Source organism: Leptonotus elevatus, chromosome 15 (assembly GCF_054856555.1).
Source record: "Leptonotus elevatus isolate MCC_2025b chromosome 15, RoL_Lele_1.0, whole genome shotgun sequence".
NCBI lineage: Eukaryota > Metazoa > Chordata > Actinopteri > Syngnathiformes > Syngnathidae > Leptonotus > Leptonotus elevatus.
In genome coordinates, this window is record NC_141253.1 from 2,553,098 (window position 1) to 2,580,953 (window position 27,856).

The following is a 27,856-nucleotide window of genomic DNA, read 5'->3' on the forward strand; positions in this document are numbered from 1 at the left end:
CACTCGCGCGCGCACACATGACAAGAAAGAAAGTCAGATTTTCATGAAAAAAGAGGAACGATCTTACCAGAATAAATGCATTTTTTTAATTGGAAAAAATATGAGAATAATATTATAATATATATATAATAATGTTCTAAAAATATATATAATTTTCCACCGTAAATACACAATTTATTTTAAATAAGTCTTTTGTCGCAATATAACAAACATTTGTCCCAAATAAACGAAACTAATATTACGATTTTAGCTCTTAGTACTGTACCTATTTTCTAACAACACAAAATAATTTGTATTCATTTGGCCAAAAACATGACTTTATTCTATAAAAAAAGAAGAAGATATTTTCACATTAAACCTTTTTTTTTTCAGACATTCTTGTAATCTGTTTTGTGTGTGTGTGTGTGTGTGCGCGTTAAAAATAAATACATATATCAATGAAACTTAATTATCAATATTTATTTTTTGTCAGGAAAATAATTTCATTTTCAATTATTATAAAAAAAAATTGCATTATTAGCATTTTCTGGAAAAAAAATCTATTCTCAACAAAATCCAATTAAATTCCGCTAAAATTCTAACTATTTCGTAAATATTACGCCTTTTCTATAGAAAGACAAAAAAAACATAACACTCATAAAAAAAAGAAGACTTTAACTTTATAGTATTGTACTTTTGGGGGGTAAAATTGACAACTTTATTCTCAATGAAATATGACTTTGTCGCTGAAAAGTGACCTTATTTACCTAAAATTAAGACTTAATTCCAGAAAACCTTATTCTCATAAAATAACTTGTTTTCTTTAAAACATACTCTTTTATTCTTGAAACCTTTTTTGTATAAAAAACACTTTATTCTCGATGAAATGTCCCAACTCGAGTATTATGATCGATACCACTTGTTTTTGTCCAGACCGATACCAGTATGAGTATTCACTCTTTGAGAACTCAGCTGATGATTTGTCGATATGTCAAACTGCCTCAGTATAGCGCCAACTACAGCCGAGGAGGACTTTCCGGACATCAGATTTTCTTATTGGTGTATATAGTATTGGTGGCTGGCATTGGCAGTCTCCATACGTACCCGATACCTAAAAATAAGGCGGGTATCAGCCCGATACCGGTACTCGCCCTCCCCTACGCAATCCCCCTAAAATTATGACTTTATTCTTGTAGCTTTTATATTTGTTCCTTTTCAGTGCATCCCTAACACTCCTTCCTAATTGACCTCTATTGATTTTGTAGTCATTCATCTCCTTTTGCGCTCGTGCCAGTTGGACCACCCCTCCCTTCTCCCTCCCTCCCTCCCTCCCTCCCTCCCTCCCTCCCTCCCTCTCTCCATCATCAGGCTGCAACTTCCGGCTCTCAGCGCCTCGCGCTCGGCCAGTCTCTCCACCGGCAGCATCGGCGGCGTGTCTAGGCGGGGGTGATGTCAACTTTCTAGCACCAGCACCTACCGCCCGACCACCCACCGACCCAAATGCTTCTATCCGACGCGTAAAAAACGAGAGCGAAGAGAAGGAGGAGGAGGAGAAGGGGGGAGGAGGTGGCGTGGTGGAGACGAGGCGATGCATCTGCACACGCAGCGTTGCTGAGGAAAAAAAGGGGGGTAGCTGTAAGCGCACGTTTGGTCATCAAGGCATTGAAACAACACCTGCAACGCCGGAAAAGAAGACGCCAAGAAGGCGGTGGGGGGTGGGGGGGGGGGAAGAAAAAATACAGACAAGGTGAGGGGGTGGGGGGACTCCATCCTCACACTCGGGAAGGCAAGAGAGATGCAGCCCGCCAGCAGGCTCCTCACGCTGGTCCTCCTCATCGTCATGGGCACCGAACTCACACAAGTAAGCTCTTATTTCCCCTTTAAAACGCCATTTTGCATCCTGCTTCCTGTAAAAAAAAAATGTCACCCGGCCCTTTAATTGGCTCAGGAGAAATGAGCAAAGCCTATTTGACGAGATTACGCATGCAGCCTTGATGCCGCTACTAGAAAATTCGTATGATTATTGTTTCCTGCCTTCAAATCACTGCGCTCCACAATGACCTGCGCTCCCTCCCGGAGGTGTTGCGAGCGTGCTCAGTGAGTCCATTAACGCATAAACACCATAAGTGCATGCTAAAAAAAAAAAAAAAAAAAAGAAGAAAAAAAAGCTGACTTCCTGTGATCTCAAAAGGTAAACACTTCATCAAGGTGGGCGTCTGACGTCATGTGTGCATGTCACGAGCAACCCCCCCCCCCCCCCCCCCAAGTGTGATTTTGTTTTCACAACTTGCGCTGTCTAAGTTGCCATACGGGATGTTTTGAGTGATGAGTTGATATCGCGCAACATAAATGATAGCAGTTTGCAATACGGAATTATTTTTGCAAAGACTTCACGTGGCTACATTTTCTTCAAGAGAACGAAAAAAAACAGCAGCATCAATTGCAGAGTATGTTGTAATATATATTTATATCAGGATCCAACATTAATGGCCGTTCGTGGCCACCACGTGACTTTCAGGTAGGCCTACATATACAATTATATAACCTTTGTTATGCATTGTTTAAAATCACAATATCTAAATACAAGGGAGAAGAGAGTGTGGATATCACTGCAATGTCATCAGGCCAGAAAAAGCTAAATCCGCAATATAGAATGATCCCGTTTAAATACTTCCTCGGCAGAAGTTTATAGCATTTATTGCACTTTTTTAAAACACATTTTGATCATATTACAAACACATAATATATTGAGAGAGAGCAAGAGCAATGGATAACATTCAACTATTGTACAGTGTACAAATCCCTCCATATGCTTATAGCATACAATTTACATAATTGTTTTCTCTCCAAACAAACAAATTTAAATTATCATCTGGCAATATACATCAATAATCATGGCTAAAGATGTAAATCATAAAATTAACCTACAGCCATTGCTTTCTGTAGGCATGAAAAGCAGGATGGAAGAGGATTTGACATTCAGTAGTCTTTAGTAAAAACTAGGCTGAGCTGAAACGCTTCCCGGTTTTATTCTTCTTCTTTCAAATTTACACCAACAAGTTAGTGCGCCACACGAGGGCCGACAGTGGAATTACACCCGGAAATTAATGAAAGGCAGAACAAAATCGTTCTAAACTGCACAAAAACAAAAGCGCAAGATTTGGGCTAAGTTTATATCGCAATGTAGAAATTACAGGGAAATGTTAGCCGTTTTTAATCACCAAGAATAAAAAATAAAAAAATTCGTAAATGTAGCTGGTTTTGTTTCAAAATAATGACAAATTTGTCATAAAGTATTAATACTATTATTAAGAGTAACTGTTTTTCTTTCAAAATATCAAAAATAATTGCACAACTTTTAGTTTTGCAATCTTTTAGCAAAGATGAGTTCATTTGTGATTACATGGTAATCGTAGCTTTGTATTTGTCCAATTTATTACATAATCGCCATATATGATCTGTGAAATATTAATAACATGTTTTTGCCAACGATAACCTCATGCTACTGCTTTCGCAAAATTTTGCAATAATGTAATGTCACATTACAACTAAATTATTCCTCCAATTTCCACGCCAGCATATATAAGTCATAACTGGTCTCTTTCCAACAATATCACGTTAGTCTCATATAATTATGCCGGGTTTTCTTCTAATTTGTCACACAATGGCAGTATTGCGATATTATTATTATTCCAATATTTTGCACGTGATCATCTCAAAATACCACAATTGTGTGATGGATTTTTGCGTAACTTTCTCCCAATATATCGATTGTCGCTACTTTACGTTTCACTTATCGCGGATTCACGACATCATGGTTTTGTATTTGGGTCCGAAACTCATGCGTGACGTTGACTTGGGTTGCACCTCGCTATTTCGCAAGACGTCGTTGCCGCCACCCCAAGCCAAGTGGTGCAGCACTCGTTGCACACATCTTTCACTCTGAATCTCGCCTTGCATACCTGCGTGTGTGTGCGTGTGCGTGTGTGTGTGCGTGTGTGTGTGTGTGTGTGTGTGGTGTGCAACACGAAGTATACATCGGAGTGGGAGGTGAATTTCCCCTTGCGGGACATGAATAAGTATGATCAATTTAAAAATAAATAAATTAAATCAAACCCTTACATTTTCACACAAACTTCAAGGTTGCTTTATTAGCGCCGAAAAAAAATTCTCTTCCCTTTTTTAACGGCACAGCAGTGATCCCACAATAGTTACACGGAAAACATTGCAACAGATCAATACGTCAAAACAAGCTCTCGCACAAAAGGGCAGATAATCTCCCGCCACGACAAGCGCCTTCGAACCCAGCCGCAATAAAAGCTCGATAAAAAGGAGCGTCGGCGTGGTTATGGCACTGTTAAAAGGGTTCGAGATGTTATGAAGAATCCATATAAAAGATGAGGTACATCATCGAATGCCGTCTTTCATAAAAGAGCGCAAGGATGGCGCACTCTTGAAAGTGTTGCGAATCTTTTGAGAATGTGTTCAACAATGTTTACGAAAATGTGTTTAGTCGCTTGAATGTTTCAGAAATTATCCTGTAAAACGAAATTGTCGACCGTATTTTCTACATATTGCAGACTCGAGATTGCATTCGGTATTAATGGCAATCCACATGCTTGGTTGATTGGGCAACCAACGCTGTCGTCAGCGTTTCTGAAAACAATTACTGATTTGACGTGTTAGCATATTAAATGTTAACGCCAGATGGAATTGTTATAAAAAAAAGTAAGACATTAAAAGTTCATTAGAGATTCTAAATTGTGTTCAATGTTAAAACCGATATCTGAATGAATGCTTGGCTGATTGAAAAGTAATTTGTTGTCGTTTCCACAAACATGTACGTACGTTATAAATAATATACAAATATGAAATGTAAATAATATGTAATGGTTTTCATCGTTTTTAAAAAGACGTACATTAGGTTTGTTTACGACGATAAATTAGTCTCAATGTTTATAAAAAATGTGTACGCTTGGCGTATTAGAAAATCAAATCGTCTTTTTTATTATTATATATTTTTTTTATAAATACACGGTTTGTGACCAGTTCAGGATGTACACTGCCTACCGTCCCAAGACAGCTACGATAGGCTCATGCACCGATGCGAGACGAGTGAGGATAAACGGTATGGATCGTGAACGGATGTATGGATTGTACATTAGTTTGTGTAAATTGTCTTTAATATTTTGTAAACAAAAATAAATAAATAAATAAATACTTATGGTAGGTTTGTTTGACTCTACGTTTATAACAATCTGTACACTTGAAATTTTCCGTTTCCGAAAATGTAAGTTCCCTCAAGGCTGAAATGTTCTTCAATGTTTGAAAAAAAAAGTAACAAAAAACATATGTTAGTTTCCCTGCCTTCCTCCATCCCTGCTGCCATCCCAGAGGACACACGTTACGCTCATTAGACTCCAAATAAAATTCGATGTTGATGAAAACAAGGTTGATCGAAGACACACGTGCATACAGCATCACTATCGATACCCGACGTTGATATATTGAGCGTCCTAAGGATATTTTCTCCCACGCATGATAAACTTCAGTTTGAGTGACAACATCAATAAAACCAAGCTCGGCGCTAACACTATTAGCTTGGAAAATATTGACATAATATCACCTTGATATTTTGGTATACATCGTCGATTGATTCCCGCAAGCCAATAGACAATTCGTATTACGTGTCGGTTTGAATTCCATGTGCTGCATTGCTTGCAAACGGAATGCTTCCACGGTGAAATGGTTTAACAGCCTGCTCTCTGAAAAGATGCTGACACGATCGAACAATGGCGGCTATTTGCAGTGATGGGTGGATGCCATCAGTCAGTAGGAGGAGGGGGGGGGTGTGTTGGTATGTTGTCAGTGGGTGCACCTACGTTTCACTCGTGCAGTTTATTTGGGTCAGGGCTGACTGGCGGTAAATCGATAAGGGGAAGTGCTGCCCAGGGAACACCGTCCATCAAAAATTTGGAATGGAATCATGTGAAAAAATATAAGTGCAGATGTGGACTATTTTTAGTCGACTGATCACTTGTCAGTCACAGAGACAGATGTGAGATTTTGGTGTTCAAACATACATACGTTTTAGTTCCCTAAAGACTAAATTGTTTTCAACGTTTTTAACTCATTTGCTCCCAAAAAACGTAAAAATACGTTCTACTTAAAAGGTTTTGTGTCCCAAAGACATATTTAGACGTGATTTATTTGTTTTTTTTATGCTAGAGCAGACAGAAGGCTTTGATGAAGCCTCTCAACTGCAAAAAACGGTTGGAGAAATGGTAGTTATTACACAAACGGCCAGCAGGTGGCAGCAGAGCAAAGGAGATCAACCAGGGCATTGTTGGAAAAAAAACCTAAATTACTCACAATTCTTAATAGATTTGTGAATAATAAAACTTAGCTGTATTCTAAAGCTAATTGCTGCAAAAGGGAAACAGATAGAAATATACTTTCCCTGATAAAAAAAAAAAAAGAGGCTCTAATCTTTCTTTTGGTAGGTTCCATGTTTTTTTTTATAGCAAATAACACAATATTCTGTGGGCCTTGCAAAATCAGTCAAAATCCAATAAAACAGCCGAGAGTGAAGGGGATCGCTCCTGTGAAAATGGCAGGGAGTGAATGAAATAAAGACTCTTACTCAACTTTCAGGGTTGCGGTTCGGAAAATGGATGTATGAACGTGCGTAAGGATCATCAAAGACTAAGCTGTTTACAAGAACACGTACATTTGTTGGAAGTGGTTTACAGAAGCACTTTGTATTAAAATAATTATAAATAATAAACAAATGTTAAAGCATTTAAAAAAATGTTAAAGCATTTGAATTTGAAGCTTGAGGTGTTATGCTGTGTGCAGTCATAGTGCACTTGTGTGTGTGTGTGTGTGTGTGTCTGTGCGTGCATGTGTGTATGAATGTGTATTAGCGTCGTCATGGCAACTGCTTCGCACTGTAATGCACCACGGGCTATGATGTTACTTTTTAAAAACACGGCTCGAGTCTTAGGAACTTTGAATGTTCATTTGTCAGACATGGAGCATGAAAAATGTGCGATTTTTGTATTTAATTGCTTATGTTGACGTTGACGTAATAAAGAATACTCTCCGGCCACAAGTGGGGCTTGACCTCTGCTGATGCACCGCATCCGAACGCAAAGGTCAGAAAGGCAGTGAGATGCGTCAATGTGGCCCGAGTACACTTGGCCTCAAGTCTTATCCGTAAAATGCATTATGGGGGCCAGCAGACAGAAGCACTGCGTCTATTCCGAGGGTCTCATGCATGATGCATCGCTGCCATTTCCGCAGCCTTATTTCACATGGCTGAACTTAAATATGAAAAGGTTTTGAGAAGGATCGACGGGGCTTGATATGAGTCACTGGCGAGAAGCAGAAACAGTGTTTCCCCACCTTTATTGAGCCTAAGCCCATCCATCCATCCATTTTCTGTACCGCTTGTCCTCACAAGGGTCGCGGGGGTTGCTGGAGCCTATCCCAGCTGGCTTCGGGCAGTAGGTGGGGTACACCCTGTACTGGTTGCCAGCCAATCGCAGGGCACACAGAGACGAACAACCATACTCACAATCACACCTATGGACAATTTGGAGTGTCCAATTCACCTGCCATGCATGTTTTTGGAATGTGGGAGGAAACCGGAGTACCCGGAGAAAACCCACGCAGGCACGGGGAGAACATGCAAACTCCACCCAGGAAGGCCGAAGCCCGGACTTGATCTCACAACCTTTGCACTGGGAGGCGGACGTGCTAACCAGTCAGCCACCGTGCCGCTATTGAGCCTAAGCTCCTATTTTAATTTGTTCTTTGAGAAAAATCACACTGCCAAACTAAAACATCTCAAAAAATATAATGACATTATGATAATCTCGTGTCACTTTTGTGAATCTTGGTCTGTTTGTTGACCATAAAGCTGATGATTTATCCTGCTATATGAACGGGAAACAGGTGGACACACAGGTTAACTTAACTGTTCTTTCTGCCGTCTCGTCGAAGGGCATGTAATTGTCATGTGTTGTCAAAATGCTGGCATAAATAGGTGAACAAAGATACATTATTTGTAGTAGAAAGATAAATTCATTACAGGCCAATTAAGTGAAACTAAGTGATTTTCCGCACACTTACTAAGTTGCGGCACAGTGGTTGGGAGAGTGGTTCCTTAGGAAATTGCTTTACAGTTCTGAGGTTCGATGCTTGAATCTCGTTTGAGGCCTTCCTCTGTTTGCATGTTCTTCCCTTACTCCGGCTTCCTCCTACATTCCCATACCCTACAAATGAGGTTTTTTGACGACTCAAATTCATCCATAGTATAAACGACTGACTGAAAACCAGTCCAATGTGTCCAACTGGTACAGCTCCAGCTCATTTGGATCCAAATTAGGATAAGCGCTAGAGAGAATGGATGGATAAACCTGCAGTCCTTGATTACCCGCAGTACCACATTTAGTGTCCAGATGGCGCCAGAGTCCAAGACATTAAAAGCGCAACCCTCATTAGGGGTTGAAAGCGGCCCCCCCATCAGAGAAGCTATATGACAAGCAGGGAGTTTATTCAGAGGTAGAGCGGAGGGTGGAGGCGGTTGCCACGGCGACCGTGAGCGTCGCCTCGCCATTTTGGTGCGTCTGATTAATCCCTCATTGTCATCCCGGCTGAGGGGGTCGAGCAGCGATGGGCGGAACAAACTGCAATCGCAGATTTTTTCCATGAGCCCGGCTGACATCATTGCGTCTGGAGATAGATGCGTAGTAGCTCTCCCCTCCTCTGCCCCCCAACCTCCTCCTCCCCTCTTTGCTCTCATCCACTCGGAGCGTGCAGCCTCTTAATGACGGCAGGCAGGAGGCGGGTTGTGGGCGTGAAGCAAATAGTAAAGAGGCGCATCAGAGAGAGGGACCAGAGCGCGGGAGAAAGCCGAGCCACACACAGGATCCTGCGTCTATCCTTTTTTTTTTCCCCCAAAAAAATTCCACTGGATCGAGTTAGGTTGGAAGAAGAAGATGTGCGAGAAACGAGGAACCGAGCCGGAATCCCGGTGTGAAGTGGCGAGCCAGTGCGGGCTGCGAGACCCCCATCCAAAGCAAATCTTCCCCGGAGTCGTTGGGATGAAGACGGCGTGAGTGGAGGCGCACTTTTCTGCAAGGGGTGGTGGGAGGGTAAAAGAATGTCGGTGCCGCTGCTCAAGATCGGCGTGGTGCTGAGCACCATGGCGATGATCACCAACTGGATGTCGCAGACGCTGCCCTCGCTGGTGGGGCTCAACACCACCAAGCTGACGGCGGCGCAGGGAGGCTACCTGGACCGGAGCACCGGAGTAAGTGCGCAACTATTTATTTAGTCCTTTTACCGTCTGCGAGTAACTCTTACTCTGACGTGAGGCTCTCTTGATGAGAGTGTGACAAAACCAAGGCTTTTACACCCCATCAAGTATAAAGACCACAGTTCCAGTTATAGGTGTATTAACCCTAAGCAGTCCAGCTCTGCACCTTGTGCCAAATGAAGAACGTTTGACCGAGGGGTTACATATAAGACAACGATCCCAGTCCCAGGTTTACCGCCGCAAAGCAACTCTTCCCAGTGGGATTCACCTGCATCGTCTGCCAACCGATGAGAGTAGGACGCACCAAAGGTTTAAAGTCCATCAAATGTGTAAAGACCAGAAGTCTCACCCTACAAGCAACTCTCCCCCGGTGGGGCTCATCTGCATCTTCCGCCAACTGATTGGCTGAATGTGTTTTGGAACACCCAGGGATTAAAATCAATTAAAAATTTAGAGTTTAACTTAAAAGCAGTCAATGGTTCTGCTTGTAGATACTGTGCTTGACGTCGTGAAATCATCCAGGACAAATAGGAATGGGGTGAACAGTTAAAGTTTGAAACAATCAGTTGGTCCAACGCTTAATTTCCTAAAACCCCAAAACCAAGTATGAGTCGTTTTTTTTTTTAGATGGGATCTTCTTTGTTGGCAATGCAGCAGAGCGGCAGTAGCCCTTTTTCCAATTTGTTCGCAGCTTCCTCCCACTGATGGAATCAGTCGGTGCACGCGGGATTTGCCGAGTGATTAATGGTTTTTCCACTTGCTCGGTTCAGTCAGTCGGTCAGAAAACGTTCTCCTGCGAACGAATGATTCCAGCGCACTCCGAAACGATTGATTCTGTTTGCCGGATCCGCTGGGATTCATTCGCTGCGCGGGATGAGAGTGATTGGGATTGTGGCCTTCTTCCTTTCCCACCCGTCTGTCTGTCTGCCAATTTACCAACTTGGTTAAAGCAAGATATTGGACAGCTTACACCAGTTATTCCCAATCACTGTGCCGTGGCCCTTTTCACTTGATTGGGTACAAAATACTGTATTTACTACAAATACTGCCTCTCTGTTCATCTCGCTAAGCCAGCGACATGACAGGCACAGACCTTAGGGCACACTCACACGAGGACCATTTCTTCTGTGACCCCCCGCCCTGTCCTCCCTCCGGCCCGCACTCACATTACTCTCACCAAACCGTGCCCGGGCCCAGTTGCCTCCGAAATATATGTCATCACGTTGATTCAGGCAAGAATAAGACGTCATCATAGGCGGACTGCACTTCATCATCAGACCAACGTGAGCCCTTTGCTGCTGCCATCTCTTTGCTAAGGACGCTCTGGTTGTTGTAGGGTCAACAGTTCTGGTCACTCGCTATATATACGTCGCACGTATGTACATGACGTCATGGTTACGTTTCGCGCGGCTGTGCGCATATGCGTACAGTACAGTTCTTTGGTCCACCTCTCCCAATCGTGTCAAATTGGGGATCCGGACCGTGCTCAGGCGTGGATGGATTGCGCTCCCACTACCAGACTTTAGCAGCAAGCGTGCTTTGGGCACGGTACAATGGCCCTCTCAGTGTCAGTCTCAGTCACACGGCAATACTTCCTTGATACCAACTACTGATTTCCTATTTTGCCAGAGCTTTGGCGCCATCTTGTCAGCTTGTCCCATTTATGGTTACCCCGACCAGTTATCCAAATACCTTAATCACAGAGCAATGAATTGATCTGAAAAGCCGCCCTAGGGTCCTTTAAGCATTTGGTTGCAAAATTCTGGAAATGTACACATGGGGAGAAAACAGGAATTTACCAAATAGAAGGAATTTAAAGTTGGGGAACATATATTTTATGATCTGCTCATGACAAAAACAAAATGTTTTTGTTCGAATGTGATTTCTATTAAATTACCCTTAATCCCCAGTAATTTGGAATATTTCCAAAATTGCCCACCGGGGCACCCCTTTGCAACCCTTTTCAGCACCTTTTCCTACACTACCCCCAGGTGCTGCCGGCAAACCCGGAGGAGTCGTGGCAGGTCTATAGTTCGGGCCAGGATGGCGAGGGTAGGTGCGTCTGCACCGTGGTGGCGCCCCAACAATCCATGTGCTCCAGGGACGCCCGTACCAAACAACTGAGGCAGCTGCTGGAGAAGGTAGCCCTATTTTTAAGATTACTGCAAAAAAAAAAAAAAAAAGCCAAGGCGTCACATGAATTTGCTCGCAGGTCCAGAACATGACCCAGTCCATCCAGGTGCTGGACCAGAGAACCCAGAGGGAGCTCCAATACGTGGAGAAGATGGAGGTGCAGCTCCGCGGCCTGCAGTCCAAGTTCAGGCAGGTGGAGGAGAACCACATGCAGAACATTGCCAAGCAATACAAGGTGAGCAAATCCTGAGCGACTCCACAACCTCAAACTCATCTTGTCCTTGGGGATGGTCCAATCCAATCCCGTGTGTCCCATGTCAATCCCATACAAACACTTCTGGGCAAAAGTTTGGGGTCATTTTCCATGAAAACACACCATTTTCTGTACAATGTCAAGTTCATTTCTGATGAATTCATTATCTTCATTAATGAAACCAGTGTTTATCTTTAGCCCCAAAATAAAAACATTCCAAGCGACCCCACACTTTTGAACGATAGCATCCATGACTACCTAAGGAGACGTGTTACAGTATTTCCACAATCACAAAACCAAGTATTGTCTAAACTTTGAGGAAATCTGAACATGCTAGCGCGCCTTAATATTGCACAACTCTGAAGCAACAGCGGGCAACATATTAGAAAGAGCACAAACTTTTTAAGATTAGTTTTGGGGGCTTCAACATTTGGACATAAACTTGTCTGCTGTTTGGTCGTGAATTAATGGTAATGTGATTCATAAATTTGACAATGACATCACGATTGATCGAGTTTTAAAAGACTTAAGACACATCTGCCTGTTAACTTGGTAGTGATGTTCGCCTCTGCACATCGTCTCCCAGCATGGAGAAAAGAGGCGTTAATTGGTGGCAAGGTGTTTATTTTATGTCATTTTGAAAAAAGTTAAAGTTAATGAGGCGTGATTAGTTTTTCCTGCAGTAAGTTTAATGATGGTGAGGTGTTATTTTTTTGCAATGTGGTTCCACGTATAGATGAAATAATGCAGGTTAAAAAATATTGAATACAACTTAAAACAGGCACCATGTTAATTTGCTGCTGATATCTGCAGTGAAGTGCTAAAAAAAAAAAAAAATTATTTGAGGTGAGGTCTTTATTTTATTATTTTTTTCCCGCTTTGTTTGGTAATGATGTTCACACTCATGATAGTTGTAATGTTTTCCTTATTAGAGGTGAGGCTTTTATTTTATTTTTATTTCCCCCCACCAAAAAAAATCTAAATACAGCCACTTTTCTAATATTTGTCTAAAGTGACACATTTGTAGTGTTTAAAAAAAAAAAAAAGCAACTGGGGAAGAGTTACTGAGGGTTGGCGCTAGCCTGTTCAGGAGCTTCCAAAAGCGAACATCTACTGTGTGACGCTGTCCCACCCGCATGTTTAACACCATAACCACAACGCCCTACCCATCAAATGCATGCCTTTGCTGTTTTTCCTGTGCAAAAAAAAATCTTGCGCGTTTTGTTTGTTGTGTGTCTGCTAGCAAGGTTAGCAAGCTGCTATCAACAGCCTGTCGTTTTCTTGCTTGCAGGGCTAACTTTAAGACATGTAAAGAGAGAGAGGCAGACAGAAAGAGCCACAGGGAAGAAGAGGCAGGTCAAAATCCAGATTCCCCCCCCCCTCTCCCCCTCCCTCCCCCTTAACCCAAGTGAGAGCTTTTTTGGGCAGTTCATTTAGCAGCCATTAAAAGCCAGACCAGCCCCCGCCCACATCACTGATTTCTTCCTGCATGTTACTTATTGCTGTTTTTTTCCCCCTTCTACTTACAAATGTAATTGATTAATCTTCTCTAATTGTTGTTATTTCATTCTACTTGCTTTGGAGCATTTGTCTATGCATATTTGGTTACTCGACACATCTACAAAAAAAAATTTAATAAAAAAAAAAAATCTCTCTAGACGTAAAATTCCAGTTGTGTGTGACATGTAAAAAAAAAGAAAAAAGAAAAAAAAAGCATGTACCATTACTACGATGTTGCATTTTAAAAAGACTATGACCAATAAAGAGCTTTCCCAATTGTTGTTGGTGTACCGAGGGCTTGCTTTTTTATTCTTATTTTTTTTGTTTTAAGCGGCTGGTCACCGCCGGGACGGAGCCTCGAGAGTGAAAAAAATTGTGCGGGTTTGTGCACACACCCACACACACGCACACACACACACACTCACACACAGACAGTCACGCGCACGGGCACAACACACACAGGGGGTCTTGGTGGCAGGTTAGCGTTAGCGTTAGCGTAGCCAGGAAAAGACAGTTTGTTTGTTTGTTTTTCTTTTGCGGACGCCTGGGTGGGCGGCGGGCTTGGTTTTGCGACGCGCCTGACACTCAACCGAGCTTATTCTAATCCTTTCAGGCCATAAAGGCGAAAATGGAGGAGCTTAGGCCGTTGATACCGGTGTTGGTGGAGTACAAGGCCGATGCCAAATTGGTATTGCAGTTTAAGGAGGAGGTCCAGAATCTGACGTCAGTGCTAAGCGGGCTGCAGGAGGAGATGGGGGCCTATGACTACGAGGAGCTCCACAGCCGAGTGTCAAATCTCGAGGAGAGGCTGCGAGCGTGCATGCGAAAATTGGGTAGGCCACAGACGCAGACACGTGCACGCACACACCTGCAACGGCCGCCGACCTAAAGATGCTCAGGCACATTCACATCACGCACAAACGTTGTCGTGGCGACGCTGCATTCAAATTACGACAAGAACTGAAATTGATTTAGTCATCGATTGATCTGTCCATTTTTTTTAAATTATTATTTGATTTTTGATTTTTTTTTATCAATTGACATGCCTTTATTCAAAAACAGGGCATTATTTCAAAGTCATAATGTGGAAAATGCGCGAGCAAAGTCATAATGAGTCCTTCTTGGTTTGATCCGTAACAGGTTAAATTAACTTGTCTTTTCTCATTTAACCAAAGTAATGAGTGAAGAGTACGCATATGCCCAATATAGATTATGGAACCGAAACAGGGTCGCACAATATATCGAAATAATATCGTCATCGCGATAAAGCCCGTGCGTTATGTGTATTGCCAACACCTGCAAAAAGTTTCACATGGAATTGTATGCTTTTATCTGACTTTGACCAATCAGATGTAGGGAGAGACCGATTATCACCCGGGCATCATATTTCGCGTTTTGACGAACATGGCATCAGCCTTTTTTAGATGTCCATTTCTAATTGTGTTTAACTTCATGGAAATATTTATTGAAATGTTTTTTCCTGTTTTTCAAGTATTTTGAAATTTGGGAAAACTTAATTTACTGTGGAAAGTAGGGAGCTATTTACTTGCTTAAGTTTTTATTGAACTTTTTAAGACATCCTGGATAAACCTGGGAGATCCATGAATTTGAATTTTAAGTTAGAATTTTAAAACTGATGTTTTGTCTCAGGTATTAAAAAATAGCTTCAACATTTTTGCAAATGATTGATTGATTGATTGATTTTTATTTGGTGATAACAGAGAACACAATCAAACTTCCAATCACTCAGTCTGGTTGGATAAAAACACAACAAAAACAAAGACATAAAAGGGAAACATCATTTCATCGTCATTTCAATTTGAATTCAAACAGTCAATCATTAATGTAAAACTATAATCACAATTAATTAAAACGTAAAAAAAAAAAAAGTAACCTCGTATTTTTCATTTAAAAAGAGAGTAATGGCAACAGTAGCATAATAAAGGTATTTAATAGCTCATAAAATACAAAACTGATTATTTAAGAAGAATAAAAAGGTTATTTTGAGTATTTAAGTGTGGTTTTGTAGCTACAGTTTGAAGGCTATTTAAAAAATATTTAAAGATTTACACATTTTTAGTTCCCTTAGCAGTTGGTTTAGTTTCAACAAAAGTTGGATTATTTTTTATGCTAATACATTACCTTGTACTGAAAATGAATATTGGCTCCAAATATCAGTTATCGGTCTCCCTGAGTGCTAATTATCTCTGCAAAAAAGTTATTAGAATTAAATAGTTAACTAACAATACGTTGAGTCTGCTTATCTTGACGTGTGCAATAAAAAATCATTACATCATAAAAATGCATTTCTTCTTCAGTCATTTCTTTAGCTACATTTTAATGATCAATATCGCAATATTCAACATCCAGATCGCATGCTTTTCCAATATCGAGATGAGAAAAGACAAAAAATATGTGAAACTTTGAAGGGAAAGAAGGGAGCGTTCGTCACAAGATCATTAAAGATCGATTCATCACTTCACGTGTCACGACATAATTCCTCTTGGACTGCTTCACAAAACAAGCATATTTTATTGGACTGACGGAGAAGACGGTAGCTGTGCCAAAAATGCTTGCTCAAGTGGACCACTCACCCGGCGATTATTTCAGGCATGACTTATTTGTGGAAATGCGGTAAGTTTGCATTTGTGTCGGCATACATTCAGGTCACCGTCGGCCATTTTCGAGCATATTGTATAGAGGATAGTGTGTTCAATGGTTATACTATTTATACGTACACCAAATCTACCAAATGAAAAAAAAATACACTCTCCTTCCACCAGGATTCTGCCTTTCGCCGTTCTTTTATAATCAGCAGTAGAAAGAAGTAGATTGCATAAACTGCAGCCGTTTCTCCGAGTATGGAGGGTTAAAACTCAAAATAAATACATGACTAAGTAAATAAAGAAATAAATGACTAAAAGTGAAAATAAAAACGGATATAAAAAATATATAATTCGAAAATTAAATCCAAAATAATAAATATAAATGGAAATAAAAACTTTATATATATATATATTATAATTTTATTTCCATTTAGATTTATTATACTATATTTTTTTTATATCTGTTTTTAGTTTCACTTTTAGTCATTTATTTATTTAGTCATCTATTTATTAAGAATTTTGGCAGTTTTGATTATCCACAACAAACTGTGCTGATGTCATATCCAAAATTCGTCATGTGCATCAGTGGAGTTGGTTCAGACGCTCCCCTGCTCATCCCCGTTGAAAAAAAAAAAAAGTACTGAATTACTTATTAAAAAATTAAAAACTTACATACAACAACATTGTCTCATGTTCACTACAAAGTGCTTTGACGCCACTCCTCTGCTCCCAATGCTAAAGTATCGTATTGCAATGATATGCTGTCACATCCTCATCGTTTGCTGGTTTGGGTACTCGGGCTGAACGACAGCATCTCTTCCACGCAATTACTGAGGAAATCATCTGACAAAAACATGGAGGCGCCGCAGTGATGATAAATGCCCGGCGGGCCTGCCAAGTCCTTTTGCTTTCCAGCCCGTCGCCAGTGTCTTCACACCTCTGTCGCAAGTCTCGGCGCTAATGGATGCACACCCACACTCCATTGAATAAGACGGCAGCAACGCGGACACGCTGCAAATCGCGGGTATGTTGTGTCCCCGTGCGCGTATTTTTATTATTATTTACACTGCGAGAGGCACTTTTGAGGAATGATTGAAGAATACAAGAATAAAAATTCAACAGGCTTGTTTGCCATACTAGCTCGAAAACGCCAAGGTCAAGACTGGCGACTCGCTTATGACTTTCACATACCGTACGCAACTTATTCCCACCTCTGGGCCGAAGCAAGTCGAGTTGATGCTTGTAGCGCAGTTTGTGCATGAACGCGAGACAAGAAGAGATGAAAGACGAGGTCACCCAGCGAGGGACGGCAGAATCGAGGCCCGCCGGTGCTTTCATGTTGGCACAAAAAGGCGCAGCGGCGCTCCTGTTGCTGAGACTTCACTCATGAAGGTCAATAAGCTGCATAGGCGTCAGCACAACAGAAACGGAAAGGGGGGACTGGGAAGGGAAGAAAAAGTCAAACTAAAGTTGCAAGTCGCAATGACGCGGTCGTCGCAATCTGGGATTTTGGTAGCAACCATTTTGAAGTCGTATGTTTGTGAAGGATTTGAGAATTTTGTGTTTCATGGCGCATAATCGAATTTCGTTGCTATGTTCCATCCAGTGAAACTAATTTATTAGCAATCAAGATTAGGGCTGTCGAAAGCACACAAAAGATCATCAGTCTGCTTTCATGAAGGACTACATAAATGAGAGAATAATTCCTGCGGACCGGCTGAAATCAATTGTCGATTACGTCGACTGGTGGTTGATTCATCGATTAATTTTGACATCTCTCAATCAGATTCAAATTCTAGCATTTGTTTGTTTTGGAAGGAAAATGCTTTAAACAAAAATGGCAGACTTCTTGAGACTTTTTGTGGGTCTACTATCTCATTCACTCCCAGCCATCTTCACAGAAGGAATGGTCCTAAAAGACGATGACTCTGGGGGATTAGAACTAGTTTGTCTTTGAAGAACTTTGGAAGTTGCAAAATGGTCCCAAAACGCTTCATACAAAAATGGCAGACTTCTTTTTGTGGGTCTTCTCACGACAGACGTGCCTACCACACCTTTTCAAATCAATTGATATATTTCAGCAGCAACTGCAAGAAGAGAAAAAAAGTTGAAAGTAGATTCTGTCCTTCAAGCTTTGTTACGTACTGAAACCGTCCCGCGGGGCGCAGGCGAGGCAGGCAGGAAATGGGGGTGGGGCGCAATGACCATCGATCAAGGCGGACGCGCCTGCTCGCCGGGCAATAATCAAATCGATAAATCACCCGCCATCGCGTCCCAACTATGCGAGCGCTTGGGGCGAAAACCTCAATGCTAACAAATGACGCGGGAAGTCCATACCGGTGCACACTCACTCAATTCTTACCCCCTAACACCTGCGAGATGGGGCCAGGTTATAAATTTACTTTTAAAATGTTTGTTAACACTTTAAAAAATCCTTCTATCAACTGTTTTGCATAAATAAGGACTGCGAAACTCCACTGACTGTAGTAAACGCAGTAAATATTGGTATGAAAGACACTTGATTATGATCAATCTAAATTGATTATTATGGTCCGATGTTGCGTCCCCCCCCCCCCCCCCAACCCCCAACAAAACGTTGTCGCCATCTTACCCGTGGCTTCCCGTCTGCTCACCTTTGACCTTTGTACATTCAGGCCAACATGGGATGAGACCTTCTAGACTTGACGGGGTGCCGGGGAACGTTGTTAAGGTGAACATTACCACAAATAGAAGATCGGGGCGGGGGGGGGTTCGGGTCTTGCTCCTCGGAGCGGAAAAGCAGCAGCCGTCTTCAGGTGGTGGCATAATTGGAGAAAATACATGAATTATTAAAGAGAGTATGGATGTATTACTTCATTTTAATCCTGTTGAGGATTATGTAAGAGAACTCAACCACCCCACTGCCAATAGTGAATGCTGCGCACAAACAGCAGCAGCAGATCACTCGCTACTCATATTGCATAATTTGCATTTGCTATGAAATGAATCAATTGTCAAGATAATTCAGTGCTAGGATTTCTGGTTGTTTTATGTGGAAACGTAAAAAGCGAGACTGTCAAGATCAGATTTGGTACGTTAAACCTAAAGCGTCCGCTTCATGTGAATGCTGCTTGTTAGCACTGATTAGCATGAAGGCAAAGTTAGCTATTCTTTTTGTATTCTTTTTGAACATAAATACTTGAGATGTGGTGTATATCTCAAGCATGACGTAAAAAGCATTTAATATGCTTAAGATCTGATTGGCTGCTTGGCAACATCATGCACTCTTAGATAGAACATTTAGTTTAGCCTGAAGCCCACTGATGGTCTTCAAAGGCTTCTGGTCGTGTCCTTAAACGTCAGAGGAAGATTCTGATCATTAAAACTCCAATATTAGGCATTTTGACCAACATCGGTATAGGCCTTTTTGAAGAATCATACAGCCGATTACAGATCGATCAATCAGCTTTCAAACGCAGAATCTTAAAAGCCGGCCATCCAGAATGAGCTGATTTCCTCTTAAATCCTTCAGGAATCCTTTGAGCAATCAAAATGTTTGCATGTTGCATTATAAGTTTTTGTTGTGGAATACGAGGAGTGCTTGATGCTTGAGGAAAACAAAAATGGAACAAGACCTTTTTGGAAAAGTGCTTTGAAGCAATGCCATTACATCAGTTTTGGTATGTCTTGCATTGTTTTTTTTTCAAAGTTCTTGTAGAACCGCTCAATTCCCCACACAATCATAAGAATTCCTACTTATCAATCAGTTGATTATTATGCCTATTACACAGACACGTGAACACTACGCTTCACCATTTGGAAATGAAGATGAAGTTAAAAAGAATGAAGAACTTAAAAAATCTGGAGCACTTGAACAGCGGGGGAGGTTTTAGGAGGCTTAAAGGAGCGTTGAGGAGTTGTACAGTTAGCGGATAATGACTGGAAATTTGTGCAAAAGGGGATAAAGACGAGCTGAAACAGGCCATCATGACTTCCTCCTTAAATTAGCGCCGCGGAATGTCTCATTACGAATCGCCTCATCCTCAACCGCCTAATTGACATTTGCCTGGACGAAATGGCGTCCGAAGGAATGGACGCTTAATAGCAAGCGTTTTTTATATCCCTGCGCTAATCCGTTCTCGTTAAAGTCGGACCGCTCTTCGTGTCGAGGGGCGATCGGGGGGTTGGGTTGGGGGGGGGAGCGGCAGTTTTGTCAAGTTCACACGAAGAACTCAATCATCGCCAATTAAAACCGCAGCGAATACACACGAGTACACAAGCGGCTCCTCGTGTGTGAGCGGAATAACAAGAAGAATGTATTGACCATTACAAAGGCGGAGAGAGAGGCCAGATGGACACCAAGCTCCCTCATCCTTCAGGCAAACTCGTTTGGATGTCAAGCAAATGAAATCCTCGCCTAATGAATCGGACGTTTCAGACAAAGCGCCCCTGAATGGCTTTTGGCTGCCGTCTTCTTACCTCTTGTCCTTTGCAGCATGCGGCAAACTGACGGGCATCAGCGACCCCATCACCATCAAGACGTCGGGGTCCAGGTTTGGCTCCTGGATGACGGATCCCCTGGCGCCTGAAGGAGACACACGGGTATGTCATTTGTTCATATTTGTGATGCACGGCTAGCTTTGAGAGTTTGTGTGAGAAAGGCACAATTCTAAATTGTTCAAATTTTTTTTAAGGAAAATATTTATATTTATTGATTATTATCTTGTTTCATACAATATGAGGAATCTGAAATAGCAATTTTATGAATCAGTGTTTTCATGTACACATTGCAATGGATCAACGATACAAATATTTCCCATTCTGCAATTTGTCGAGGGCTGCTGCTGTTGTCCCAAAAACGTCAACAAAGCACCTCTAGGAAGAAGAAAAAAGCTACAGTAGTATATTTGCTTAGCCTGCTTTAATTTGTCCACTAAGTCAGCAATTACTGCCATTTTAGTACATTATATTGAAAGTATGTTTAGTCACATTCAGCCTACTGTTTATCACAAAATAATTCAAGGAAAAATAAAATACTTTGTCTTTCTATTCCAAACACAAATTTGTACCAGCTGGAACAGACCAACCTGAATTTAGGTTATCGATTTTAGCATTTGACCACAAATGGATTATTCAGCTAACAGGAGAAATTATCCTTGGCTACACAAGACAAATTTATTGAAACAGGTCTAATAACTTGGCATATAGTGCAGTATTTGTCTGTGAATAAACAAATTAAAACAGAACAGGTTTATATTAGCTTGTCTGAACTTGTTATCCAGTCTGCTGTTAGCTAAAAATGTGTAGTAAATGTTTGTGATGTGACAGTTACCACTACCTCGTTTTCCATTTTTTGGCAGCCTTGTGTTTGTTTTTTGTCTTTTACGTGCTGTGTTCGGTAACTCGTCTTCATATTTGTGCTGTAGAGACGTATTTTCAACAAGCTTGCCAGTAGAGGGGACCATTAAAGAGCTGTTTACAGTTGTGACGCTGATATGGACCAATATCGGTCGTGTGTCCCCCTTTTCTTTTCTTTTCTTTTTTTTTTAAATATAATATTAGTATACTACACTACAACAAATTCACATCATAACACTTCAGGGAAGTTACAAAGCAATTGATTTGGCCATTTAAATTGTAGCTAAGAACATAGGTAGATAAGACACGGCCCTTTTGAGCTGTGTACACATGGTGATGCTAAGCTAGAAAAGCGTCAGTTCCATGTGAGTAGACGTCCAGGAAACCGAAAACAAGGGAGGCCTGCACACTATACTGCATATTATGGTTCCGCACCATTCTGTACAATTATGACAAGGAAACTGGGAATGACATGTTATATAATGATAGCATACGTTTTGAAATTGACGGGTTGAAAAAGTGAAGTTCATGAAAATCAGACGAGAAATTAGAAAGGTATGATTGAATTTCAATATCAATCCATTGCCTTTGATAGGCACCTTGTCCTTGGCAACAAGGTAAGCGTAAGTTAGCCAGGCTGCTAAAATGCGCTGGTGTATCTCGTCTTCACAACTGTGATTTAAATGGTCGTCAGTGCACCCCCCGCAGGGGACACAATTAGTAGCAACAGTTCATTTTGTTGAATAATTGCAGTTGTGCTCTAACCCCACGGGCTCGATTAGCCATGTCTGGCCCACCGGCAACATATTTGACAACACAGGTTTAAACTATTAATATGGGCAGTTGTAAACATTGCTCACATTTTTTTCACACCCCTTGCGATGATTCCTTATGTAGGATGGTAATCCCAGCTCTGGCCTTGACCAACGTAAACACTTTAGCTAGCTAGCCTCTTGTGTTACAAATTGCAGAAGGAGGTAGCTGAATGTGAGCACATCATGTACAAAGTCCAAGCTGACATCTTGCTAGCATTAGTAGCAGAGCCGAGCCTGGAAGCAGAAGGAAGCGGCTCACAGCGCATTTGGTAAAGGAATGTTATACAGAAGCTTGTTTGGAGTGAGCTTAAAGATGGAATGAAGTTTGCTGGCTGTGTCTGACGGGAGCGAACCTGCTCAAGCCCCTCACACAGCAGCCGACGAGCGTCTGTAGACCCGGGCTTTGGGTTGGCTTTCAACACTCTTTGTTGGCAGCTTTTCCGTCACTGCTGAGGTAGCCAAGTGGCCAAATGAGCGAAGCGGAATTTCATTAAATTCCTCATTGGATTTTTCCTGAATGAGGCCAGATGTTTTGTGTGTGTGTCACCCTGAGAGTTTTTTTTTTCTTCATGAAAAGGGCAGAGAATAAACATGTTTAAGCTCGGGAAGACATTATTGCATACTTAAGATAGTAAATACAGAAAATTTGCGATTGTCAGTGACTTGACTATTATGTTCTTACCTGTTTCTGACAAGCTAAAAATGAGTAGCTTGCTAATGTGAGGCAATAATCGAAATAACATTACTCGTTAGCTTGTAGATTTTTTTATTATCCTCAAATAGGAGTGTTGATGCATCTGTTCTTGCTGTCGACCCCACACAACAGAATTTTGCCATCATAAATATTGCAAATGTTTTAAAAATGTTTGACTCTTGGACCCTGATCTACTAGCGCTACTTCTCCACGGAGATGCTGAAAAGATGCTTCGTTCCATCCTTGTCTCAAAATGAGCTATAAATAACAAAAATAAGTACGGGCAGTCCTCGAGTTAAGTCGTTTACGCCCAATTCACACACGCGGTGCGTTTTCCGTACGGCCGCCGCAAAGAATATAAAGCATTCGAGTCTGCGTGTCCATTCACACCAGCTGCAGTGGCGGTGCGCATGCGGAAGGGATGCGGCGCTGCAGAAGGTTTCCCCGCAAGCATTCTATTTATTCCGGACGCCGCATGCGAAACGCTTGCGGATTTTCATGAAGCTGAAGAAATTACACGAGTCGGACAGGAAGTTGAGCGTCGGCATCAAGGTAGATCCAGTATATTTCAAAATAAAACCGTTTGCAAACTCTTTTTTTTTTTTTTGTGGAGGGAAGCTAGCCAACTGCATAGCATGACATGAGTCGGACATTTAGGACAAAAAACGAGCTCAAATTAAATTAAACATGACAAAATAACACTATTTAAAAACTAAACGTACTTACCCATGGCAGAATGAAACGTGAAATCAACTCTCCAGCGTGAACCCCCGTGATCTTGTGGTCTGGCGGGTGCAGATTTCCGGACACGGGACAGCTCACGCAACACAAGCGGTGCGAATTGCAGTCCGTGCGGCGGCCGTACGGGAAACGCACCGCGGCCGTTCCGCAGTCAGTGTGAATTGGGCGCTAGACATTACAGCGCCTGTGCCTCATCCATAGCACCTTCTTTTTCGTTAACTTCCCACAGTAATCACACCATTTTAAAGTTATTTTAAGTTGTGTTGCTGTTACCTCCAGCAACAGGCGTCCATCGGGCAGGTCGGCTCGCCATCAGGCGCGTCACATTTCCGTGTTTAAGATTTCCATTAGCTCTCCTTTGCCGTGCGTCAGCAATGAATGTCTGTCCAGAAACACAAAATATTGGTTCTTCCAGGTCGCGCAAATAGTTAATTATAAATAATAAAACGTTTTTTTTTTTAAATACTGTACAAAGTATTTTGAAATCTGACTTAAGTCGAAATTCGGGTTACATCGCTAGCGTAGGAATGGAACTCGGCCGTAACTCGAGGACTCGCTGTACTGTAAATCTCGCTAATGTTGATTCCAGCTCAGAAGTTACGACAGCTGCCAAACTCCAAGGACTGGTCTGGAAACAATATAAACTAAAATTGAATTTTGATGAACTAACTAAAAGATGTCCAACATCCTAAAATTTACGATTGTCGGCCTTGGTTGTTTTACTAGCGCATCATTTGTCGACTTTAGTCGTAATGGGCCCAGAATTGTTTAAGATTATCCAAGGCTGTAAATACACAATAAAGGAAACATAAAAGAAGAATGTGACGCAAATACCCAAATAACCTGGTCACACTTTCACTCTGCAATGAGAAAATGCAAATATCGGGTATAAATCATTGTGGATTTAACCAGACGCAGTACAGCGGACAAGCAAAGGTGAGAGCGAGAAGTAAACACATTTTATTGGCGGCAAAACAGGAGTACTTTATTGGGCCCCGCGATCAGCGACCCAACTTTCAATGTCACGTCGGGAGGATGAAGAGCATCCGCCGCTATGTAAATTGCTTCCTGGAGGCTGCTTCGACTTGCAAATTGCTGACCTAATGTTATATTTAGCACACCGCGAAGGCTACCTGGAAACGAATACATAATAAGCAGATCACATGAAAGATCTACGGTTCTATTCTCACGGGGGCAGGAAAATGAAGAATGCCGGTAATTGAAGTTAGCATGCCGCTTTCTTCATCTTGTGGTTTTGGTTCCTTGCCTTTCCCAGCCCAACGCAATCAATGCATTATTTGTTCTGTCCTTGTTTAATTAGAAATAGAGATCATCTATCTTGTGGCCTCTTGGGGAATTTGAGCTTCATGTAGTGCTTTTCCACGATATTATGGCAACTATAGGCAATTAACTAAAAAAATAACATTATCAGTCACTTTTTCATTGACTTTCTTTTTGCCAAATGAAAATGGAAAGACCAAATGAAACGGATTCAATGGGAACTTTGCTGATGTGAATCATGTAAGTCAATCCCAGCAGGGTGACAGGTGGTGGAATGGGAGCAGGTAAAAAAGGAAAGCAGGATGTCTCGGGAAGCGTTTGGCCTCTGGCGCAGAACAGGAACGGCGGCGGTGAGAGCAAAGCCGCTGAGATGGGGATTTTTATTGAGGGAGATGACTGTCGTTGTCCCACGTGGCGCTCAGCCCGTGCCGCCCCGCAGCTGTCAACCTGACTGTTTGACTTTGGTCTCTTGAGGCCTCCCTGATTTTATGTTTTTTGGATTTGTTGGGGTCTGGATGTTTCTTGGGCTGGGGAGGAGTTCTGGTGGGGGGTGTCTGGTCGGTGCTGGATTTCACCTTCCTTGGTTTTCTTTGGTCCCCTCGGGTCTCCTGGTGTTCGGTTTAGGTGAACGGTATGAGATTTTTTCTAATAGGTTTTCTGGTGAGCTAACAAATACACGCACGCACGCACGCACGCACATACACATACTCACCCACACACACAAAAAAAAAAAAATATATATATATATATATATATGTATATATAAAAAATAAAATAAAAAAAAAGAGCAATGATGATGACATTTCCGAATGAACAATACTGAGCTCTTAAAAAAAAATAAAAAATAAAAAAATAAAGAGTGTTTCCCAAAGCTGAAGTCTCACACAGTTTTTACCTGTGGATACAGTCTGGTTCATTTCAGTACTCATTTTTGGTCAATTGCTGTTTGATTCTGTATCCCTTCGTTGGCCCGCTAGTCGCAAATGGTACGCTTTGGCACTTTTGTGGAAGTTGAAGCTGGACGCTACCATGATATGGATTGAAAAAGCCAACATCTCTTAAGAACAATAGAAGTTTAGAACTACTGTCTGCACTATGTACCGAGTATCTTAACACAAAGCATCTCATATCTCAGAGAAGTACTTGGTATCTCAGAACATTGTACCTGATATCTCTCCGGTATTCATCAGAGGTGGGCACTTCGGTCTCTCCGTCGGCCCGTCATTGACGGCTGTCCACCTTTCGGCGAGTGCTTCCGCATTTCCAACGATTGCTATATGATGCAAAGCCTTGAAAAAAAATACAAAGACTGAGAAGGACAATCTGTACTGACCATGATCGACGGACGTAAAGCTGCTTCCGTCGGTGCTCAGTCTGTATTTACATTCAAGGCTTGGCGTTATAAAGTGAAAATACGTTTGTGTTGCGCATTCATGGCGTGTCTTTTAGCTGGTTGGAGGTGACGACGGACTGACTCGGTAAAAACCTGCTGCCGCCAGTTGCAAACTGTTGACATCGATCTGTCTCCTTAAATTAGCGCTGACGAGCGCGCATGCTGCCGAAATCCTGTGGCGGTGCCAAGGAAAAGGTCAGCGTTCTGACTGCAGATGACGCAGTTTAGAGGGTAAAATAACATTGCCAATTTTGATGCTGCTCTAACTATTATTTAGACCATTTAACCATCAATCTGCTAGTCCCTCTACCAGACTCCATTTTGCTGATCAATAAATTGATATTAGGAAGCGTGACAGAAGGAATGTCAATTTTCCGTTAGCCTCCTGCAGTCCGAGTTAGGGAAGGACATTTGATGCGATTCCTTTCATGGACAAGTTTCACAATCTATGAATTAAGTCAGTCGTGCACTAAATTAGCGAGTGGTGGCATTTGCAGTCTGGACGCAGAGGTGTGAACAATTCTATGAAAGAAGTCTCAGAATGTCCAGAAGTCTCCAATACCGCCACAAAAAGTCTGAAGTGCCAAGTCAAATTTTGCTTCACAACACACAAAAATATCAACCACACCACAGCTCGTAACTTGAAAACATGTAAATTGTGACACTCGGAAATCAAGGTTCATACTGTATGTACTACTGTATGTATCTTTTATATCTCCTGGGTCCGATTATAGAACTATCTTGGAATGACCCAATTCCTAGTGACCCTAATTCCTCTGTGTCCATCTTTACTGTGACTGTCAGGTCTGGTACATGGACGGTTACCACAACAACCGCTTTGTGCGGGAGTACAAGTCCATGCTGGATTTCATGACGTCTGACAACTTCACCTCGCACCGGCTCCCCCACCCATGGTCCGGAACGGGCCAGGTGGTCTACAACGGCTCCATCTACTTCAACAAGTTCCAGAGCCACGTCATCATCAAGTTTGATTTCCGCACCTCCGCCATCAGCAAGTCCCGGCAGCTCGACTACGCCGGCTTCAACAACGCGTATCACTACGCCTGGGGAGGCCACTCCGACATCGACCTGATGGTAGACGAGGGAGGCCTGTGGGCCGTCTATGCTACCAACCAGAACGCCGGCAACATCGTCATCAGCAAGCTGAACCCCAACTCGCTGCAGATCGTCAAGAGCTGGACCACCAACCACCCTAAAAGGAGCGCCGGCGAGTCTTTCATGATCTGCGGCACGTTGTACGTCACCAATGGCTACTCGGGAGGTACCAAGGTCTACTATGCCTACTCAACCAACTCTTCCACGTACGAGTACATGGACATCGCCTTCCAGAACAAGTACTCGCACATCTCCATGCTGGACTACAACCCGCGAGACCGCGCCCTCTACGCTTGGAACAACGGGCACCAGGTGCTCTACAACGTCACGCTGTTCCACGTCATTCGCTCGGAGGAACTGTAATTGCGGTGAGATGGTGTACGGAAATATATCTGTGAAAGACTGAATGTACACTTTGGGGGGAAAAAATATCTAAAAAATATCAGATTGTTAGATTTAAAAAAATTACAGAATTTTGTATATTAAAAAAAAAAAAGATCATATACTATACTAGTTAGGTAATAGTTGGCGTTATTTTCTAGTTACCATTCTTTTTCAGATGATTAGTTTGGAATGAAAACCTTTGATTGTTTACTGCATAGAAAATGATTGTAAAAGTTGACTATATCTATATAAACATTATATATCTATATATATATAATATATTATTATATATATTATAT

General features: G+C 41.9%; 1 protein-coding gene and 1 long non-coding RNA gene across 3 annotated transcripts in view; one reads left to right on the forward strand and one right to left on the reverse strand.

Annotated features, from left to right (window-relative positions):
• Window positions 1-1,333: 1,333 nt before the first annotated feature.
• Window positions 1,334-27,827, forward strand: olfm1b (olfactomedin 1b). Of its 2 annotated transcripts, none has more exons than XM_086096525.1 (6): window positions 1,334-1,840; window positions 11,296-11,445; window positions 11,517-11,672; window positions 13,804-14,023; window positions 20,271-20,377; window positions 26,862-27,826. In XM_086096525.1, exons 1-6 carry the CDS (start codon window positions 1,775-1,777, stop codon window positions 27,534-27,536), a joined length of 1,374 nt encoding a protein of 457 aa, XP_085952651.1. In that variant the 5' UTR covers window positions 1,334-1,774; the 3' UTR covers window positions 27,537-27,826. The 2 variants fall into 2 exon arrangements, with proteins under 2 accessions (XP_085952651.1, XP_085952650.1); XM_086096524.1 differs by lacking the exon at window positions 1,334-1,840 and adding an exon at window positions 8,563-9,298 and having other exon boundaries at window positions 26,862-27,827.
• The window catches only part of LOC147161535 (uncharacterized), a 38,357-nt gene continuing 34,146 nt past the window's right edge, over window positions 23,646-27,856 (reverse strand). Inside the window, exons 3-4 of the long non-coding RNA XR_015097241.1 lie at window positions 25,830-25,953; window positions 23,646-23,765 (exon numbers count right to left, since the gene is read on the reverse strand). This is a non-coding gene — a long non-coding RNA (uncharacterized LOC147161535). The remainder of the gene's footprint in view (window positions 23,766-25,829; window positions 25,954-27,856) is intronic.

Excerpts from the sequence above, each read along its gene's own strand:
- olfm1b (XM_086096524.1), top strand. The coding sequence starts at position 9,149 with ATGTCGGTGCCGCTGCTCAAGATCGGCGTGGTGCTGAGCACCATGGCG. Across the intron at positions 9,299-11,295 it reads ACCTGGACCGGAGCACCGGA|GTGCTGCCGGCAAACCCGGA; the intron begins GTAAGTGCGCAA and ends CACTACCCCCAG. Across the intron at positions 11,673-13,803 it reads ACATTGCCAAGCAATACAAG|GCCATAAAGGCGAAAATGGA; the intron begins GTGAGCAAATCC and ends TAATCCTTTCAG.